This window comes from Corythoichthys intestinalis, chromosome 16 (genome assembly GCF_030265065.1).
Source record: "Corythoichthys intestinalis isolate RoL2023-P3 chromosome 16, ASM3026506v1, whole genome shotgun sequence".
Lineage (NCBI taxonomy): Eukaryota > Metazoa > Chordata > Actinopteri > Syngnathiformes > Syngnathidae > Corythoichthys > Corythoichthys intestinalis.
Genome location: NC_080410.1, coordinates 46202534 through 46219729, shown reverse-complemented (window position 1 = coordinate 46219729; position 17196 = coordinate 46202534). Strand labels below are relative to the sequence as shown.

Here is a 17196-nt window from a genome sequence, read left to right as displayed (position 1 = left end):
GATTTTGAGTGGTTGAAAGTGAAAAAATATTCAGAAATGACTTAGTTATCACACTTCAAAGGAAAAGCCATTTTTTGGACAAAATCACAAGAGTTTAGTGTAAATGACAAAACTGCAAATGTGTAAAAACTGGGCATGCATAAAAAAATCGGTTGTTATGACTTAACGACTTATTCAAGCCTCTAACTATGTGATATGGAATATTCAAATTAGACTTTTGTTTTTTATATATATACAACATAGTTAGTTTTGCTATTCGGATAATGCTGCTATTATTGTCCATAGGGGGCATTGAAAAAAATGAAAAAATAAAAAACCTTATATGTGTAGATAGGTCTGATGCCACTGAACATTTTGAGTGGTTGAAAGTGAAAAAATATTCAGAAATGACTTAGTTATCACACTTCAAAGGAAAAGCCATTTTTTGGACAAAATCACAAGAGTTTAGTGTAAATGAGAAAACTGCAAATGTGTAAAAACTGGGCATGCATAAAAAAATCGGTTGTTATGACTTAACGACTTATTCAAGCCTCTAACTATGTGATATGGAATATTCAAATTAGACTTTTGTTTTTTATATATATACAGCATAGTTAGTTTTGCTATTCGGATAATGCTGCTATTATTGTCCATAGGGGGCATTGGAAAATTAAAAAAAATAAAAAACTTTATATGTGTAGATAGGTCTGACGCCACTGAACATTTTGAGTGGCTGAAAGTGAAAAAATATTCAGAAATGACTTAGTTATCACACTTCAAAGGAAAAGCCATTTTTTGGACAAAATCACAAGAATTTAGTCAAGATAAAATAACGCCCAAGGGTTAATCGACTAATCTAATAATTTTTTTCTTTTTTTTTAAACTAATTTAGCAATGAAATTTTTGTTCATGCTTATTAATTCACAAAACTATTTTGCAACACTTAAATTCTTTATTAAAGTACAAATAATCATCTAAATAGCAATAATTAATGACAAATAAACAATGAGGTTAACTGCTGATAGCATTTACTAGTGCAAAAGAATGGAAAGCAAACAGATTCAGAACACTGACTTTGCCTTTCCAACATTATTCAAAACAATTCTTAAAAAAAAAAAAAAGCTAGCAATATTATTATAGTATCCTACTATATATAATAGTAGTATAATAATTATAATAATTATTCATTGCCAATCATATTTGTCATGAAGAGTGTCATTTGAAAGCAATTCGTAGTTTAGAATCTGTATTATGTAGTATTTACTCAACATATTATAATATTAATTCTGAAGTATGTGGGATTAACTCCAGAAATCCTTTTTTATATGACGAACATGACGTGCTTTTGCTGTTAAACAGCTGTTGAGTGTTATTGTATGATGGATTGGAACTGCACTACATTGTGTCGCCACAGGGTGTGATGTCATGTATTTTATGTTCAGTGTGAAGAAGAAGAAAGTTAAAAGAGGCATTAGATGCCTGTTCTCAACTTCTCCCTCACTGCACTTTGGCTCTCGTGGAGAGCACGTTCGCTGATCTGTTCGAAATAAACGATAGCCGACGTGCAAAGTAGCAAGTGAGCTGTAAAAATAGCGAGCTTCGTGGCGTGAAAACCGCGGGAGAGCTAAGTGAAGCTAACGAACAGCTAAGCGATGCTAAACGGCGCTAAATGAAGCTAAGCGACTGATACTCAGTCCGTCGTCGGGGAACAGTCCATTGTAGTGCGTGTGTGTGTGTGTGGGGGGATAATATAAATGCAGCATTCAAATGGCTTTCTTTTTTGTTTTGTTATTTGTTTGTTTGGTATGCTGACATAATTATACATGACGAATAGTTGGGGGTGCTGCTGGCTCCGATGGCCCATGCCGTTGCTCGTTGGGGCAAGGGCAGCTGGTTGGGGGCACCCTACTGGTTGGGGGTCTAAGGCGATCGTCTACTTCGCCTGAATAGTAGATCCGCCTATGCACCTAACAAATCCCAAGCATCTAAGTTGGGAGACAGCTAATGGTAAGGGGACCAAATGTTCTTTTTTTACCCTGACAAGTCCACTTTTCATGTCCTCTCCGTAGCGTCCGGCTGGATTTTATAAATTCATTAAAATGTCCGGTTTTCATGATTTTTCACTGGACCAATTTGAAGAGAGTCCCTCTGGACAAGTCAAAGTCCAGACTTGAATCCAATCGAGAATCTGCGGAAAGAGCTGAAGACTGCTGTTCACAAACACTCTCCATCCAACCTCACTGAGCTCGAGCTGTTTTGCAAGGAAGAATGGGCAAGAATGTCAGTCTCTCGATGTGCAAAACTGATAGAAACACACCCCAAGCGACTTGCAGCTGTAATTGGAGCAAAAGGTGGCGCTACAAAGTATTAACGCAAGGGGGCCGAATAATATTGCACGCCCCACTTTTCGGTTTTTTATTTGTTAAAAAAGTTTAAATTATCCAATAAATGTTGTTCCACTTCACGATTGTGTCCCACTTGTTGTTGATTCTTGACAAAAAAATTAAATTTCATATCTTTATGTTTGAAGCCTGAAATGTGGCGAAAGGTTGCAAGATTCAAGGGGGCCGAATACTTTTGCAAGGCACTGTACTAAATGGCAGTATATATATATTTATATTTTTTATAAAACTGAGTTTTTCTATGCAGACGGAAGAGGCACACTATAAGTTTATTAAAGTGATATCGGCAAATTTTGAGTGAAATTCGAGTCCAGCCCTTATATAAAGCCAGAAGACTTCTAGATTAACTTTGAAGGCAACATGCATATTTGCCCAAAACCAATAATGAAAAACCGATGTTGATACTAACCAAAATCATTTTAAAATGCTTTTAAGGGCTGATATTATCAGACGACTCTAATATTAATTTTTATTATGTGATAAAAACACAGAATTTGTAATAAATCAATATTATCAATAAGCATTTAAGCTAGCAGACTATGACGGAGCCCCTAAAGCACAGGTGTCAAACCGATTCCAGATAGGGCCTAGTGGGTGCAGGTTTGCTTTCCAACCAATGAAGAGGACACCTTTTCACCAATTAGATCTTTTACATGTGTTATCAGTTAAACTTTGTCAGGTGCTGCTTGTTTCAGCAGGAAGTTCATTAGTTAAACTCTCTGCGCGTTATCGGTTGGAACAAAATCCAGCACCCACTAGGCCCTTTCTGGAATCGGTTTGACACCTGTGCCCTAAAGCAATTGGCTAACTTGCATAGCAAAAGTCCGCTAGCTCACATGCTATATAACGCTAATGTTTACTACAATTTGCTAGCTTGCGTAGCAAAAGTCAGCTAGGTTAAATGCTATGTAATGCTAATGTTTACAACAATTGGCTAACTTGCATGGCAAAAGTCCGCCAGCTTAAATGCTATATAATAGGGTGGCCATATTTTGATTTCCAAAAAAGAGGACACTCAGCCCGGCCTCAAGATACTTGAATTTTACTCAAAGTTCACTCAAAGATGCCTATATCACTTTAATATATTCAAAGGGTGCCCCCTCACTCTGGATGGGAAAATGCAGTTTGAAAAAAAAAAAAAATAATAATAATAATAATAATATATATAAAATGCAGACCCATGGAAATGTAGTCCATTCAATACACATACACACAGCTGGCTATGAGCCAACTAAACATTTTTATAAATTACTATCATGACAATTGTTCTTGATGAATTGTTATTCCCATTCAATTGATATTCTCATTCAATGTTCTAGATTGCACACAAAAAATAACCGAAATAAAATGACAAACTATTCAACCAGCATGTTTACAAACGTAGCAGTTAAAAACTATGTTTCCCATAATGCCTAGCGTGGTTTAGCTTTACAATCAAAGCTCCGACAGAAGTCAACAGCTGCCATTAGATAGGTATTTATCGTAAAAAACGTAACTGGGCAGGCGTTATGGCCAAATGGTCAACCCAGTAGATGGCGGTAATGCTTCATGATAGGGGTAAACTGCCAACAAAAACAAGAAGAACTACTCCTTCCCGCCACACTACTAGGAGCAATGTCATCGCAGGCAGGCGCTGCCACCCAGCGGCCGGAGGGATTCTCTTCAAAATGGTCCCATGAAAAATCATAAAAACCGGACATTTTTATGAATTTATAAAACCCGCCCGGACGACGAGGACACTACGTGAAAGTAGGACTTGTCCGGGCAAAAGAGGACGTTTGGTCACCCTACTATATAATGCTAATGTTTACAACAATTGTCTAACTTGCACTGCAAAAGTCCGCTTGCTTAATTGCTATATAATGCTAATGTTTACAACAATTAGCTATTTTACATCGCAAAAATCAGCTAGCTTACATACTATAAAATGCTAATGTTTACAACAATTAGCTAACTTGCTTAGCAAATGTCCGCTAGCTCACATGCTATGTAATGCTAATGTTTACTACAATTGGCTAACTTGCGTAGCAAAAGTCCGCCAGCTTAAATGCTATATAATGCTAATGTTTACAACAATTGTCTAACTTGCACTGCAAAAGTCCGCTTTCTGGTGCGCACTACAAACAATCTGGTGCGAAGCAGATTGCTTAAATTTTATTTGTGTTGATGCTATTTTCGGGGCTCAGTGTTATTTTTCCCAATTTTTATTATTTTATTTAGTTATTATTTTATTCAAAATGAAAAATTCTCACATCAAATGTACTCCTAACTAATAGTAGTATTGCACCAGTATCCACAAAAGAAATACATGCAGACTTGCAGCGATTTAGTAAACTCAAATTTCTGCTTGCAACTCAATACATAACATTTTCTCAGCGACTGTTCGTACCTTGAAAAGTCAAAATAACACTTGTTGAAAATGAAAAATTATTTGCACGCCAAGTATTTTTTTAAAAACAAATCCTCCAATCAAAACATGGCGCAGCTGAGAAATATGTAGAAATTCACAGCACACGCAGGCACACACAAACCCAGCGGTGGGTGAGAGCTGTCAGTCAAAGGGAGCATCAATTGCAGCCCTTTTGTCCAATTGGCTCTAATTGGTTCCCCCGCTGCCGGCTACGTGTCTAGCCTTCAATCATCGCACTTGCACAGTCAATAGGTGCGCTATAATAAGCCACTCTATCACAGAGAGGTGGCAAGACTCCTCATCATGGCCGCAAAACTTTCCTGGGAGCCGACAAACACACTGAAAAGTCAGAGAAGGCTTACATGCGGCTGCTGGAGGGGATCTTGCGTCCGTCGCGGAACCACGTGATCTGAGGTTTGGGGAAGCTGTGGATGCGCGGCGCGTGGATCAGGGCGCCGTCGCCTTGCGACACCGTCTGGGAGCGCTCGCCTTCCACGAAGCTGCTCATGTCTTCGGGGAGAAAGGGAGGCACAGTTAGGAAGGGGGACCTGAACAAATGACTTGTGAGTGGGGGGAAATACGTGCGGACTTATTGTGAGTGTGATTGAGAAGATAATCTCCTTATGTCACAATGACTCATCCGTGTAGTGAGCGCGTGACCGGCATCTTCGCCGTTTCCAGAGTTGAGCGCAGATATGAATGGTATGGATGGGTGGTCAATATAGTCTTTAGTGCGTGCTCTATAGGGATGTCATGATTACCGTATTTTTCAGACTGTAAATCACAGTTTTTTGGCCGGGAGTGCAATTTATAGCCTGGAGCGACCGATATGTGAAATTATTAACTAGGGTTGTTCCGATCATGTTTTTTTGCTCCCGATCCGATCCCCATCGTTTTAGTTTGAGTATCTGCCGATCCCGATATTTCCCAATCCGATTGCTTTTTTTTTTGCTCCCGATTCAATTCCAATCATTCCCGATAATCTTTCCCGATCATATACATTTTGGCAATGCATTAACAAAAAAATGAATAAAACACGGACAAATATATACATTCCACATACAGTACATAAGTACTGTATTTGTTTATTATGACAATAAATCCTCAAGATGGCATTTACATTATTAACATTCTTTCTGTGAGAGGGATCCACGGATAGAAAGACTTGTGACTTTGCATATTGTGACTAAATATTGCCATCTAGTGTATCTGTTGAGCTTTCAGTAAATGATACTGTAGCCATGCCCAAATGCATGATGGTAAATGGAACCATGACTGTGCGTAGTGCTACCAATTGATATATCTTCTCTGCGTTGGGAAATAATATAAGGTGTTAAGAAAAAGATCAATTGCTACCTTGCTTCCCCACATTGCTTCCCATGATATTTCTAATCGTAGGGAGAGGGGTTGTAAGGCTTTAGCCAATTAAAAAAGGCTCCAAAGGCTGCCAAAATTCACTCTACTCATTTTACGCTGCCTTTTATCTCTCTATATAGATAAAATGGCGCCATTACAGATTGAGCGCGACAATGTGTGAGTGGGTCGTGCAACGCATGCATTAATTGCGTTGAATATTTTAACGTGATACATTTTTAAAAACTTAATTACCTTTAACTCAATTAACTTTAAAAACCTAAACTAAAGACTCTGGATGAGTGTAACATATTATGTCTGTTACGTTAAATACAATTAGAAAATGATTTAATAAAAAAAAAAATATATATATATATATATATATATATATATATATATATATATATATTTTAAAAAGGCATGGCCGATATCTTTTTGCCGATTCCGATACTTTGAAAATGACGTGATTGGATCATAATGTGTTAATAATTTCAAACATAAGTCGCTCCTGAGTATAGACCCTACCCACCGACGTCACAAAATCACGTGCTCGCTGTATGGTTCCACCCCCTTGTCCGTCATTTTGTGTCTGTATTATCAATGGTCTCAATTGATCGAGCAATTTATAATGCATTTCATGGAAGACCCGGTGCTTTCGGATGCCGTAAACTCACTTGATGCGTTGCATAAAAGGCGTTATGTGGAAAAGCTTCAGTTTATCCATTCGCCAGATCCATATTTGATGCCTAAATGGATGTTTTTCGACCCGCTGTCTCCGCCGTATTTGCCTGACATCTGCTAGCTACCCTGATATGTACAACTATCTTGTCCACACAAAATCAGCCTATTCTCACGAAAGTTTGAACAACTTTAAGAGCTTGGAGGCTTATAAATACTTTGTTGCTGGTTGGGTGAAACAGGTCCTCGTCCACGAAAATTCGGCAGGAATCTATCTTGTGCTTGGAAAGGTGAGTTACGAAATTTTCAATTCAAAATCTTTTGTTATTGCTAACATCCACTGTCAAGTCTAATGTATTTCATGTCGTTTGTCAATGGAGTTAGGGCTTTTAATGTTTATATGGTTTAGCGATAGCACTCTCACTACATACATACGTGTATGTTGTCGGCGATTAGCCTAGCAATGATCTTAATTGTGGTTGTCAGCCCAAAACCCTCTAAATATATATTAAATGCATCTTACCAGATATAAAATGACAACTACATAATCTGTGGTAATCGTTTGGAGCCCAGTTTTCTCGTCGAATTGCAGCAGCCCATCTCGCTCTCTTCTCTCCGGGTCTCTCGGAATCCGGTAGAACTTCAAGTCTCTCCGTCTTCTCCGTCTATCTTCTCTGTTATTGCAACCGACCGCCACACACGCCTTCACCATTTTGATTATTAATGTTAACGAGCAGAAAAACACGTCGTAAATAGGAGGAATGTACGTAGCCGTAACAGGGAAACATGATGTGTTGACGGACAATTGGGCGGCACCAGTCAGGAGGAAGGAGTTGTGACGTCACGTGGGTAGGGTCTATAAGTCGCACCTCCAGCCAAACTATGAAAAAAATGCGACTTATAGTCCGAAAATAACGTTAATTGACCAATCGCGAGCTAATCGATTAATCATTTAAAGCAGGGTTGTGAAAACTTTTTTCTACTATCAATTTGTTAAGTGGGAGGTGTAAAAAAAATCTTTAAAATGCATTTATTTTCAAGGATTAATTTATTAGCTGCTATTGACGGCGATAGACGTCCAATCCATTTTGACCAAGAGCAGCGATCGTGCAGTTGCTAGCCACCCTTCCAGTCAAAATGGATTCAACGTCTATCGCCGTCAATGGCAGTGAAACATGTTTAGTCCATGCAAGCCTTCACAGTTGAGAAAGATTTGACGTCTAGAACATCCAACGCAGTCAAAAGTAAAGTCTTACTTACATGCGACCCTGACTTCCGTGCTGCATTGCATGATGGCCCCCACTCGGTTCCTTACGATGCAGCGGTAGTGACCGGCATGGGATCGGTCCAGTGAGGGGATGAGGTATCTGCACGCAATACAATACATCATAGAGTTATACCATATCACGCAACCGAGTGCCACTCATCCATCAACATCATCCCGATTGACAGTCACATTTATCATGAGCGGCGATGATCCTCCGCATCCAAGATGCTGAGTGAATCCAGGGCACATGCATTATATAGCAAACACAGAGCGGCGATTCAGCTCCGAACCCAGTACGCACATCTTTAAGCGCGTAAGTCATGTTTTCGTGACCTCGTCACCGACTCGGCTTTTTAATTGCTTTGCACTGGTCACACTGGGCATCGTTGATTTTAGTCCAGCAACTCCCATCGTTACCCCTTTTGATGCAATTCAGCGTGATGGCGGTGGTCTGATTAGATGGATTCCAGTTGGCTCCTTTGATCAGGGCTGGGGTGGAATAACAAGCAGAGAGGTTGGCCGCCAATTCTGAGCCACGTGATCGCCAAGACAAACGGCGAGGAGCACAAAATGGAGGGAATCAAAATAAGACAGGGGCCGAAAGGGTTAGGAATCGTGCCCTTCCATGCGGTAAACTTAATTTTGGAAAAATCATCACTTTGTACTTCCTGTATTTGTTGTTACATGAACAAAAATTCCGAAAAATTACAACTACACATTTGGCATATACGATACAGATTAACTGATTCACTCCCAGCCATTTTCACAGATGCAACCCCCTTCGCTCCCGGCCGTTTTACTGGATTTTGACTGATTTTGCAAGGCCATTGAAAATTCTGTTCTATTGCTATATAAACATGGAACTAGTGATGCACGATAATACATTTTTCAACCGATATCGATAAGCAATAATTTCCTGTCCCTTCCACCCGATAACCGCTAATGTCACGCCGATAATTCTATTCAAATTTGTACAGTATGTAAAATTTTAAAGTATACAAAGATCAAATGTTACTGTGCAAAAATGTAATGTAGTGCTATTTTTTTCCACATCAAATGTGAACAAGTAGTAAATTCCAACTTCTAAACAATGGCAATGACATTGTGTAATGGTAAGCTTTTGGCAACAATTACTTAGAGAGTAAACACCCAAGTTTCACAAAAATGCCTTTAAAAGTAAGCCATTCCCAACATATATCACATTACTACACTGCAAAAACACCTCCTTAAAACTAACAGAATTGGACAAAACTGTTGATTGCGCATATTTGGAGGCTAAATCAAGTATATAATTATGGGATTGCATTATCGGTTGAATTTTGTTTTATCTGGATTATCTGTGTGACGTCATAATTGCCATTATCGGCCGATAATTATCGGTGACCGATATTATTGTGCATCTCTACATGGAACCCACCAAAAGAAAGATTAGACTCTCTTCTTTCAGCAGGGAAAAAAGTTCATATCTTTTTCCATTCTTTAAAAATCAGCATTAGAAAACAGCTTAGTTTGAGCAATTTTCCAACTGAAAAAAAACGGGAAATTTAGCTTTTTGTGAAAGCATACATTTTAAACATAACTTTGACTTTAACACAGCTATGTTTGCTTTAGTTACATTCCAAACATCTGAATAATGTTTTCCTTTTACAAAATAACAAACAACAAGACAAATAGAGTTTTTGATTGCAAAGGAACAATTTATTTATACATAACTAACTGAGAGATGACGTTGTTGTGGCCGCGACAGCCAGGTAAACTTTTCCTTCATCGCCGCCGGTCTCATGAAGATGGATTTTTTTTTGAGTGTCTGCGGGGTCTGCTCTGCGAGTAGCACAGACTCAATGGCATTGTCCGCTGCACTGGTGGTCCCGGTCGTTCTGCTCGGTCACCTGGCATCCTGGACGCCATTCGGTCGTCTTCCGCCGGCGCCCCGACCGTTCGTTGCCTTTGAATCAGGTTGCGGTTCTTACCAAATGCGCTACTGCCCTTCAGTGGCCAGTTTTATTGCTTTAAAATGGATTTTCAGCTTTGTGCTTTGGAGCTAAATGGTTGGTCTGAGTATTTCAGAAACTGCTGATCTACTGGGATTTTCACGCACAACCATCTCTAGGGTTTACAGAGAATGGTCCGAAAAAGCAAAAATATCCAGTGAGCAGCAGTTCTGTGGGCGGAAATGCCTTGTTGATGCCAGAGGTCAGAGGAGAATGGCCAGACTGGTTCGAGCTGATAGAAAGGCAACAGTGACTCAAATAACCACCCGTTACAACCAAGGTAGGCAGAAGAGCATCTCTGAACGCACAGTACATCGAACTTTGAGGCAGACGGGCTACAGCAGCAGAAGACCACGCCGGGTGCCACTCCTTTCAGCTAAGAACATGAAACTGAGGCTACAATTTGCACAAGCTCATCGAAATTGAACAATTGAAGATTGGAAAAACTTTGCCTGGTCTGATGAGTCTCGATTTCTGCTGCGACATTTGGATTGTAGGGTCAGAATTTGGCGTCAAAAACATGAAAGCATGGATCCATCCTGCCTAGTATCAACGGTTCAGGCTGGTGGTGGTGGTGGTGTAATTATGTGGGGAATATTTTCTTGGCACTCTTTGGGCCCCTTGGTACTAATTGAGCATCGTTGGAACGCCACAGCCTACCTGAGTATTGTTGCTGACCATGTCCATCCCTTTATGACCATAATGTACCCAACTTCTGATGGCTACTTTCAGCAGGATAATGCGCCATGTCATAAAGCTGGAATCATCTCAGACTGGTTTCTTGAACATGACAATTACTTCACTGTACTCAAATGGCCTCCACAGTCACCAGATCTCAATCCAATAAAGCATCTTTTGGATGTGGTGGAAAGGGAGATTCGCATCATGGATGTGCAGCCGACAAATCTGCACCAACTGTGTGATGCCATCATGTCAATATGGACCAAACTCTGTGAGGAATGCTTCCAGCACTTTGTTGAATCTGTGCCACGAAGAATTGAGGCAGTTCTGAAGGCAAAAGGGGGTCCAACCCGTTACTAGCATGGTGTATCTAATAAAGTGGCCGGTGAGTGTATATATGTAAATATGTATATTTGCAAATATGTCTTCTGAGAAAAGTTGCTCTATATCATTATTTTGCATTTTTTTTTATATGTGATGATTCATTCTCTTGAGCACAATTTGATGAAAAACAATCTAAAAACAAGAACCCGTTGGCCAGTGAAACAGATTCGTACTGCTGACCGAGCACAGCGGCACGTCGGCGCTATGCGATTTACCGTGAAAAGAAAAATAAAGATGTTTTTTGTGATTGTTGCAGAGGGAGAGGAAACATCTCATGCATGTTGAATGTGATGAAAGATACAAATAGGAATACATTTCCAATGCTCTGAAAGCAAGATTTGAGGTCTCAGGGGCGAAACAAGACCTGAGCTTTCAAACGGAGCCATTAGTTAAGATTAAATGCTGGTGCCATATAAATGAACGTTCATCCGCTGCTAGCCCTCCCATTTCAAGTGGATTGGACATCTACTAGAGACAAACTAATTAAAAATTCTAATGAGAAGAAGAAAAGAGCCGTACGACCGACATCAAACCGAGACCAAAATTAGCGGTCGTGGACTTAACATATACAGTGGGATGAAAAAACATATGAACATTTTCAAATTTCTCACATTTCTGCATAGAATCACCATCAAATGCGATCTGATCTTTGTTAAAATCACACAGATGAAAAAACAGTGTCTGCTTTAACTAAAACCACCCAAACATTTATAGGTTTAAATATCTTAATGGGGATAGTATACAAACAATGACAGGAGGGGGAAAAATAAGTCTCTGAACTGATTTTTCTCAACAAAACTGCTTTAGTTCAGTCAAATTCCTGGGATGTCTGGCATGAATCGCTGTCTTTAGGTCATGCCACAGCATCTCAATGAGGTTCAAGTCTGGACTTGGCCACTCCAGAACATGTATTTTGTTTTTCTGAAACCATTCTGATGTTGATTTACTTTTGTGTTTTGGATCATTGTCTTGTTGTAGCATCAGTCCTCTTTTTAGCTTCAACTGTCTGAGACACGACCTCAAGGTTTCCTGCAAAACATCCTGATAAACTTTTGAATTCATTCTACCATTAATGATTGCAAGTTGTCCATGCCCTGAGGGAGGAAAACAGCCCCAAATCATGATGCTCCCTCCACCATGCTTCACGGTGGAGATGAGGTGTTGATGTTGGTGAGCTGTTCCACTTTTTCCTCTACACAGGACATGTGTGTAACTCCAAAACAATTCAATTTTGGTTTCATCAGTCCACAAAATATTTTGCCAATACTTCTGTGGAGTGTCCAAATGCCTTTTTGCGAACATTAAACGAGCAACAATGCTTTTCCTAGACAGCAGTGGCTTCCTCCATGGAGTCCTCCCATGAACACTATGCTTGACCAGTTTTACATGTAGTTGATGTGTGCATGGAGATATTGGACTGTGCCAGTGATTTCTGTAAGTCTTTAGCAGACACTCTAGTTTTTTTTTGTTTGTTTTTTTAACCTTTCGAAGTATTCTGTGCTGAACTCTTGGCGTCATCTTTGGTGGACTGCCACTCCTTGGCAGAGAAGCAACAGTGACAAACTCTCTCCATTTGTAGACAACTTCTCTGACTGTCGATTGATGAACATCCAGACTTTTAGAGATGGTTTTGTATACTTTCCCGGCTTTATACAAATCAACAATCCTTGATCGCAGGTCTTCAGACAGCTCTTTTGACCGAGCCATGATGCACGTCGAGACATTTTTTTTTTTACCAGGTGTGTGTTTTATAGTGGGCAGGGTAACTTTAAACCAGTCATCAGTGATTGGGCACACACTTGGCTGAAAATGTTTTGTAAAAAATGGTTTCAATTGCTCTTTAAGTCATCTTAGGGAGGTGTTGACTTATTTATTTTTCTCCCTTGTGTCATTGTTTGCATGCTATCCTCATTAAAACATGAAAACCTATACATTTTTGGGGGGTTTTAGTTAAAGCTGACGCTGTATTTTCATCTGTGTGAGTTTTACAAAGATCAGTCACATTTGATGGTGATTTTATGCAGAAATGTGAGAAATTCCAAAAGGTTCAGATACTACGAGGGGCTTTTTTTTTTTCTTTTAACCAAGAATTGAGACCGTTTTACATTCATATCTATAAAGAATTCAGGGATTTAAGCATTTATTCACATGATTTTTCACCGGAAAAGCTCCGATTACATAAGGTGGACGCCACATTGACTAACAGACTAGCATCGTACTTCGTCATATTTACGTAAAATAAATGCTAACTGCATGTTTTTTTGTTTGTTTTTCAAACAAGAATTGAGACTGTTTTGCGTCCATATCTATCAAGAATTCAGGGATTTAAGCATTTATTCACAAGAATTTTCAACAAAAAAAGCTCTTTGTCTGCGATTCCACATGGTTAGCTTTGACGGCCACTCCAACAATGCAGGCCCCGTGTTCCATCAATATCATTATGAAGTCTATGTATGACCGTATTATGCCAAAAAGATGACACAAAAATCATCAAATTTAGTCCAGAAAAAAATGAACCATTACCCGTTCAAAGAGCATGAATGCCCACTAGAGGAGAAAAAACATTGGTACCTCTGAATGGTATAATGGATCATGTGTTTATTGTTGCGACATCTCATTGGTGAAACTGGTAGCGCTACTGTCAGCACCTTTGGCAAAAATAAAGTCAATATGTGGAAAAATGTAACGACTCGTGTAGCCCAAAGTATTGGAGTAGTGTTTCTTCTTCAGAAATCTACTCAAGTAAAAATAAAAAGTATTATGTGGTAAAACTACTCTAAGAAGTACATTTTTAAGTAAATGTAAATGTAATGTGTTACTATCTACCTCTGGTTACAGTGCACTAAAATACCGCTGCAGGAAGGTGTGCATCGACACCAAGTGAGTCATAAATGAGCTGGGTTTTCCTCACCTGTATTCCAAGGAAAATCGCGTGAGCTCCGTTCCGTTGTAGATCCACTTGAACTCCAGTGGCCAGCTGCCTTCCGCCATGCAGGTGAGGACCAGGCGGTTGCCCTCCAGGTGAACCTGGATTTGAGGTGGCTCCATTTTGAAATAAGGCGGCACGTCATCTACCAGACACACAGAGCGGGCACAGGTTAAGGAAGCGTTCGGTCAATTTAGTAACCCCAACACAATTGCACCGTTCTCTGGAAATGAGGTCTCTCCGAGTGAGTTATTTCCATCTTTCCCCCCCCGATTGAGACCTTGAAGGTCACCAGAGGAGCAGCCAGAAGGCTTGCGGAATAAGTTGTTACAGCAAAATGAAAAAAAAAAAGCGGCTTATTCTTTTATTTCTAATGGATATGTTCAGGCCGAAGAGGCAACGGAGGGCAATTTGCGCACAGCGGATGGAAGTGTAAATGAAGCGCATGCCGTCCGTGCGAGGACTTTGGCAAGAGGAAGCGGAAAAGCTGGGAATATAATGAAAAAGTTGAATAGCACTCGGTCGAGCGCGAGACCATCGCCAAGGCCCAGCAATTCTAATTTGGATTAACACCAAATTCTACACCATCATTTGGACACGGACGTTCTGAAATACATCTATTTTTGGCATGATATGACCAAAAATGAGAGCCATACATGATGTATGAAAAGTTACTAATTCTGTATTCTGGGTTTGACAATCCAGCCAATCATCTCTCAGGCTAAATTCTTGATTCAATCGCAGTATTAGGGGTGGTGGTTTATCACTAGCTGTCGTCCCACTTCAAACAGATAAGACTTCTATGACCGTCAGTGGCAGCCAGGTATCAAGTTTATTTAGGGGCATTTCACGTCATTTCCTGTTGATTTTCGGTCGCCTCTTTTTTCTTTTGGGGGCATTTCCAGGTCACTTCCTGCTGATTTTGCACTACAGAAAATGAAGACTCGAGAATGTCCCCAAATGAATAGGTAGTGACTCAAAATCAACAGGAAGTAACTTGTACAGTGGTATGAAAAAGTATCTGAACCTTTTGAAATTTCTCACATTTCTGCATAAAATCACCATCAAATGTGATCTGATCTTTCTCAAAATCACACAGATGTAAAAACTGTCTGGTTTAACTAAAACCACCGGAAAATTTATGGTTTTTCATATTTTATTGAGGACAGCATGCGAACAATGAGACAAGGGTGAAAAATAAGTTGTCTGTGCGGAAAACCTGAAAGGGCAACTGAAAAGAAAGGCACACTTTCAGATAGAACGCAGACAACAATAACATATGGGTTGCGTAAAAGGGTTTTTTGAACACATACAAAAAAATATGGTGTTATACTTATATAGCGCTTTTCCACCTTCCACTGAGCCACGCCACCCCACGAAAAAATACACACAATCACGATAAGGGAGACACAAAAAGTGTCCGTGACAGTAGGTCGGGATAAAAAAATAATTTTAAAAAAACCCAAAGGAAAACCGCGGGGAGAGGCAGACAAACGAAAAAAAAAAAACAAGGCAATGATGCAACTCGCAACGAAGGGACATACAAATTGTCAAATGGCAGCAAGTCAATATCTCGGCAAGCTGCCTAGGATCGGTTTAAAGACACCGCTAATGAGCTGGGATTGAATGCATGCACGATGTTAGGAACTCATCCCACATCTCTAACAAAACACTCTCAGCAGCAGAATGTGACAAAATCATACCAGTCTGACGACTGGTATGATTTTGTCATACTAGCTTTCTTGCTAACTAGCGCAGCTATTCTCCCAGTCCAGCCTAACCGCGTCATCATCAATGGCAAAAACATATGTGTTTCTAATGAAATATTTTAGTAAATATTTTAGTAAAAGAGAACAACTGTGGCATATTAGACCCTATGTCTTTAAGTCTGAGGTTCACTTGAACATTTTGAATAAAATAGTTTTTGTTTTTATCGAAAAAAAATCCATGATGGACTGAGGGCTCAAAGTTTGAAGCCCTAAGTAACGAGGCATCACTGCACTGTATTCTACTCCCATTCGAACTCTTTGTCTTACCTGATTTTCGCACCAAAATACTCCGCAAAGTCCATTGTTTTGCAACAAAAACAATTACATTCCAATGTAACCAATCATTTTATTTCCTAAATTCCATGTGCAACATCCAATCTATTTTAACACTAATAATCCTAAAATATCCCCTGCAAGGGTATAAAGCAGATGCAGGCATGTGTCTGTAAGGGATTGAAGTGGTGCAGACTGCTGAGCAAAAACACAAAGTTTCCCAGTTTTAAAACCTCTTTCTCTGACAGGATGACTTATGCTTTGCTCCTGCGGTTATTTATCTTTATAGTTCCCTAATGCAGGCACATTATATGGGCCCCCTTCCTCACAAACACGCACACACCGGCTTTAAGGTGAAGACGAAGCGCTTTCATTTCACTTGATGAAAAAGGCTTGATCAGACGTATCGATCCGTCTGCTCCGCCAGCCACGGGCGACACCGACCTGATCGCGCCGGTATTTGGTCGCAGGGTGCGCGCCCGCTAATTGGACCCCGAACAAATAGTGGGACACGTCTCCGAGGCGCGCCTGTTTGCGCCGATTGCTGGAAACCTCCACAAAGAAGTTAGCGCCTAAAGATTTATGGCGGTGAAAGCAGAGGACGGTGCGGTGGAATTGTGGGTGCGTGAGGGCAGCCTCACTGAGCCGGAACACCGGTACCGAAAATTGAACCTGATTGCAACTGTAAATAAGAATGAATGTGCACCTCCGGGTGTCGCACCGGCAGTCATTCATGCACACAAATGGCCCCAAACAATCCCCTACGGGAAACTGCATTCAGACCCTGTTTGCAGCTCTTGAAAAATATGGACATGTCAGAAATGCTGCTTTCACACTAGAGTTTATGAGATTTTTTTAAGGATACAATCTCCTGATCAGCCTGTACTTCGACTTGTCGGCCATCTAAGATGGGCGCTGTGTACTACGGACAAGGGGTGGGAACCTCTGAGTACCTCACCATACGATACAAGGCTCACGATAACGATGATCTCACAATCAGAGGTGGGTAGAGTAGTCAAAAATATTACTCAAGTAAGGCTGCAACAACTAATCGATTAATAAATTAGTAGCCAACGAATTTGA

General features: G+C 40.1%; 1 protein-coding gene across 2 annotated transcripts in view; it reads right to left on the bottom strand.

The window, feature by feature from the left end:
* Positions 1-17196, bottom strand: part of sdk2a (sidekick cell adhesion molecule 2a) — a 438915-nt gene that overhangs the window by 174982 nt on the left and 246737 nt on the right. For both annotated transcript variants that reach the window (XM_057817593.1, XM_057817594.1), the window contains exons 3-5: positions 14057-14216; positions 8083-8189; positions 5154-5301 (exon numbers count right to left, since the gene is read on the bottom strand). In XM_057817593.1, coding sequence (XP_057673576.1) covers positions 5154-5301; positions 8083-8189; positions 14057-14216 — 415 coding nt within the window. The remainder of the gene's footprint in view (positions 1-5153; positions 5302-8082; positions 8190-14056; positions 14217-17196) is intronic.